The 4,469-nt window shown below is 46.6% G+C and overlaps 1 protein-coding gene across 1 annotated transcript; it reads right to left on the reverse strand.

Moving 5' to 3' along the window:
* Nucleotides 1–966: 966 nt before the first annotated feature.
* LOC103583780 (major facilitator superfamily domain-containing protein 4-like) lies at nucleotides 967–3,967 on the reverse strand. The gene is made up of 3 exons (XM_008565006.1): nucleotides 3,776–3,967; nucleotides 2,393–2,513; nucleotides 967–1,227 (listed from the first exon to the last, which is right to left on the reverse strand). Exons 1-3 carry the CDS (start codon nucleotides 3,947–3,949, stop codon nucleotides 1,172–1,174), a joined length of 351 nt encoding a protein of 116 aa, XP_008563228.1. The 5' UTR covers nucleotides 3,950–3,967; the 3' UTR covers nucleotides 967–1,171.
* Nucleotides 3,968–4,469: the final 502 nt, after the last annotated feature.

Raw genomic sequence — 4,469 nt, forward strand, 5'->3', positions numbered from 1 at the left:
AGAAACGACCTTGCATGGTATGGAGGTTTTTTTCTCTACAAAAGATGTAAAATTTAAATAATTTTGGAAATTTTTAGTGTTTTATATACTAGTGAATGTCAGTAAAGAAAAATAGAACATCCATCTCATTCTCCCAAGCCATTTCTGGACCAATTAACATCGATCATTAGCAGTGGTATGCTGGTAGATGTTTAACAACTGCCTCTTCAGGGGGAAAAAAACGCCATGATTTGTAGCTTTTGCTGACTTCTGTGGTATAAATATTCCTCCATGGCTGATCTCGAGCTACCAACATGCTATCACTGAGAGTGGAGTTGGGAAGAGATGCACAGAAGCACTCTTTATGTAGTATTTCCATCACAGACACCATGGATGTAAATAACCTCAAGAGCATATAGTAATATTAGGAAGTGATAAGTTTTGAGTATTTATTACCTTTGTTTTAAATATAATATATTTAATTATAAGCTTATATAACTTAATTTTTAATAATGGCTACCTTTAACAACCAGCTCAAAATGAAAATTTAACATTCAGCTTTCCTAAGCTTATATGAGCTAGCCCAGCATACCACTGAATTAGTGTTCCAAGATAGCAAGACTCAACTTTTCCTTCTGATGTTTTACAATACAGATGAACTATCGATACCTGCAGCAGCAGGAATTTGAGGGACTTTGGACTATTGATAAGTAAAAAGCACATAAATCCTTTGAGCATGCCAGGGAATAACTTGGAGTTTGTTTTGATTAGTTTAAAATATATCTACATATAGCAATGATCATCGAGCTTTACAATTTCAACCTAATTTTCAAACTAAAATTAAGTGATCTCAAACCCAGGGTGTGGTCCGTGCATGAGCGGCATATGGAGCGAAGAGCCTGGTGGTCTTTCTTCCCGTCTAGGTATCCCGTATAGTTCTGACCAAAAGTCTAAACCAGGCCAGAGGAAGGTAACTTGAATAGCGAGGTAAACTTCTAAAGATTTGCCTGGGAAGGATCCAGGTACCAGGACTCAATTTAATTTCTTCTACCCAACTAAGTATTAGTGGAGAAGATTTAAGCAAAGGCATGGAGAGAGATTGCCTCCACTGCCACCCCCAGCTTTCTTAAACAGTTTAGTCGTGTTGGTGCTCAGGAGGCTGGAAGTCTGCACTTTCCTCCTTCATCCAGCTTTACCTCTGGTAGCACTCAGGGTTTTCCATTCCAAGTGGTTTGTCTTGGGTAGGAGCTACAAAAGAAAAAACGAAACAACAGGCGGCATGTTTCAGCAGCTCTGATTAGTCGCAGCAATTCTTCATTCTGAGAGCTTACCCAGGCTTCTCGTTCCTCTGCCATTCTATGGCTCATGAGGGAACAAAGTGAGAAGTCAGATCTACTAGTCCTGGCAGATTGTTGGTGGAGCAGGTGGTTGGGGCTAGTGTCTAGGGCTTGAGGACTATGCATTTCTTTTTGCCTCCTATGAATAAAGAACGCTTAAGTGTTAAGCATTTGATACTCAGCAAACTGACTGATGTGTGTCTTCAGTGAAGCTCTGTGCCAAGTGCTGGGCTAGACAACAGCCAGTGCCTGCCATTTCGGGAGCAAGGCTGTAGTTAGTGCTGTTTTGGGGGCCCCTTGTTCTTCTGGGCCTTTGTACTGAGTGTTTAGAGGGTGGATATGTCCCCTCAGTGAGAGAGCAGATGGTGGATGCTTGCTCCTTCAGTCTTTTTGTAATTATTTTGCTTTTCATGAAGGGAATGAGGGCTCTGCCTGGGCACCTTCTCTTAAGAACTGGCTGCGTGCACAGCTGATACAGTCGCGGGGCACTTTGAAAGCTCTGGACGGAAGAGCAGGTGAGGGCTCAGGGTTATGAAAACAGGTTTGGGACTCCCCCTGCCTGGGGTCTCCAGGGGGGAGACTATTCTTAGGAGGTGTCTCTGCCCTGAAAGAGCTTTTCTTTGCCACTTGGCCTGAAGTACTCCTTTCTGAAAACGAGATCTGGACTAGAGTCAAAATCCTGAACTGCAAAGAGATGGCCAATTAGGCCGCTGGGCCAAGTTCCAGCCAAGGAGGCAGGCTCTGCCTTTCAGCGCCCTGAACAGGCTGGAAAGAGATTCCTGGCCCATGGTGCTATGGCATGGTGGATGCAGGAAGCCAAGTTCATGTCCGTGTACCTCTGCTAATGGAGAAAGCATGAGTCAGCCTATCCTGCTCCTGCCTGCCTGGAGAGTCCAGCACAGACAATTGCAGAGAAAGCAGGAAGAGGGGGAAAGGAAGCTGTAGAAAAATAAACATTTCCTTGCATTTTACTTGGAACAGAGCAGCATTTTTGGCAATGTTCAGATCCATAGCATCTCTCCCACCCTCCCCCTGCTGTTTTCCTCCTCTTGTGTAGCAACGGATTCATTCCTTACCCGATGAGAGTCCAGGGTGCATCCTGTGGAAAAACAGGAGCAAGATATAGAAGGTAAAAGCCAAGCAACCAAAGATCACGCCACAGACCAGGAAACTATAGCCTCCCTGAGCCTGGAATATCTGCCAAAGGGGAAGACATAGAGATACAGACCATTAACACTTCACATGGAAGATGTATTGGAGGAAGTAGCCTACTCAGATCCTTAGCAGGTTTTTCAGTCAAGTTGAGGCCCGTGGCACTGATAGAAACATGGGGAGGAGGGAAGTCTTGGCCTTGCTCCAAGGTTATGTTATCTGGAGGAGGCGGAAATCCTGCTCTAAGGCAGGAGTTGGACTTGGTGACCCCCTGTAGTCCCTTTCAGCTCTGTGTTCTAGAACCTTCTGTAAATCTCCATATCATCTTTGAAACGCCAATCATACTAGGTGTTTCTGTACCCATAACGCCTAATCAGAACTTTGCAGAGGATACATTTTTTTTTTTACCTTTTATTATGAAAATTTAAAACATTTGTTAGAGTAGCACATGTACCTCCCATGAACCCATCACCCAACTTTGGCAATCAGCACCAGTTTCATATGCAGCCTTCCACGCATCCTGGCACTAGGTTATGTGGAAGGAAGCCCGAGACATCACGTCATTTCAGTGCGGAAGGCATCATAAGATGCAGCTTTCCGCCCCCACCCGGGAGGGCAGAAGAGGAGAAAAGGAGAATCGAGTAGTGATGAGGGGGATTTTGGTGACCGAAAGGACCTGGATTTGATATCACTCTGTCAGTTACTAGAACTGTGACTGACCTAGGGCAAGTTGCTAAATTTATCTGAGTTTCAGTATCCTCTGTTGCAAAAAGGGGAATGATACCGACATTATAGCATTCAATAACAAGTAGATGTTAGTTCTCTTTTTGCAGTGAACAAACGAGCATATTTGAAGACAGCTGGGAGAGCTGGCCCTGGGTCGGGGTGGAGTCAGGCAGGAAGCTGAGCCCGTGACAGGATGACCAAAGGCTGTGAGTGGCGGGTAGGGAGGGGCAGGTTGAGAAGGGATGGAAAGGACTCCGACTGCAGCTCAGACCCATCCCAGGCTCTCGGAGCTAAACAGCATTCCCACAGGCCCCCTCTGGCCCCACTCCCAGACAGGGCTCGTGTTTGCTTTGGACTATTCCATGTATCTGTTCATGTCTCCAGATCCCACATTTGGAGGCTCAGCTTTCAAGGCTGGCTCAGAAACGGAAACAGGTAACACCAGCACAGTGGGCCCCGGCTTGCTCTGTGGAAGATGCAGGAGAGGGGCAGCTTGCGTTTGGAAGGCAGCTGGCTGCATCTCCTCACGTGCTCGGAGACCTCCCCAACTGCTCTCCCCTCCCCTGGGGCTCCCCACATACCGAACCGACCAGCATCTGCAGGACCATCTCACCAATTCCTGCCCCTGTCACCAGCACTGTGGTCGCACAGCCTAACAAAAAGAGAAGGGTTTGGTTTGGTAAAGGCAAGTTAGGGAGACGGAAATCAGCTGTCATAATCCAGGTTGTTTCTGGGAAAACTCTGGAAAATGGCATGGCTAAGAGGACTATTTTGGATTCCTAAGATTTCTCAGACTTTAGACTGTAACTTTGCTTTGGGAATGTTTAGGTCCTACTGCCATGATGGCTCTTGTTTTGAAACTTTCAATTGCTCACAACTGCCTTCAGGGTAAATCGCAAGTTTCCTAGCCTGGCATTCAGGGCTTTTTCCAATCTGACTACCAATGACCTTTCTAGAAAGATTTCCTGATACCCTCAGGCCAGCCCTCTGCTATAGGCAGACCCATGTCTTCACTGTCCTGGTGTCACAATGACTAGCCAGCCCCACATCTCAGTGCGTCTGATAGCACAACACCTTCAGAGCCCAATCCAAGCTGTGTCACCTACTTGCCATGACCTCAGGCAGCTTCTGTAACTGCTCCAGACCTTAGTTCACTCCTCTGTAAAACGGGTCAGAGCATCTCCTCCAAAGGTAGCCATGTGGATAACCCTGACTTAGTACATGCAGCGTGTCCAGCACAGCATGGGCACCCAGGAGACACCCAGCACCAGCCAG

The sequence above is a fragment of the Galeopterus variegatus genome, unplaced genomic scaffold, assembly GCF_000696425.1.
Source record: "Galeopterus variegatus unplaced genomic scaffold, G_variegatus-3.0.2 Scaffold28175, whole genome shotgun sequence".
Classification (NCBI taxonomy): domain Eukaryota; kingdom Metazoa; phylum Chordata; class Mammalia; order Dermoptera; family Cynocephalidae; genus Galeopterus; species Galeopterus variegatus.

What these genes read in the sequence shown, in the direction of transcription:
- LOC103583780 (XM_008565006.1), bottom strand. Translation starts at nt 3,949, where the DNA reads ATGCCATTTTCCAGAGTTTTCCCAGAAACAACCTGGATTATGACAGCT. An exon ending in TGCAGATGCTGGTCGGTTCG is followed by an intron (nt 2,514 to 3,775) that starts GTATGTGGGGAG and finishes CCCCTTTGGCAG; the next exon opens with ATATTCCAGGCTCAGGGAGG. An exon ending in GCACCCTGGACTCTCATCGG is followed by an intron (nt 1,228 to 2,392) that starts GTAAGGAATGAA and finishes TTTCTTTTGTAG; the next exon opens with CTCCTACCCAAGACAAACCA.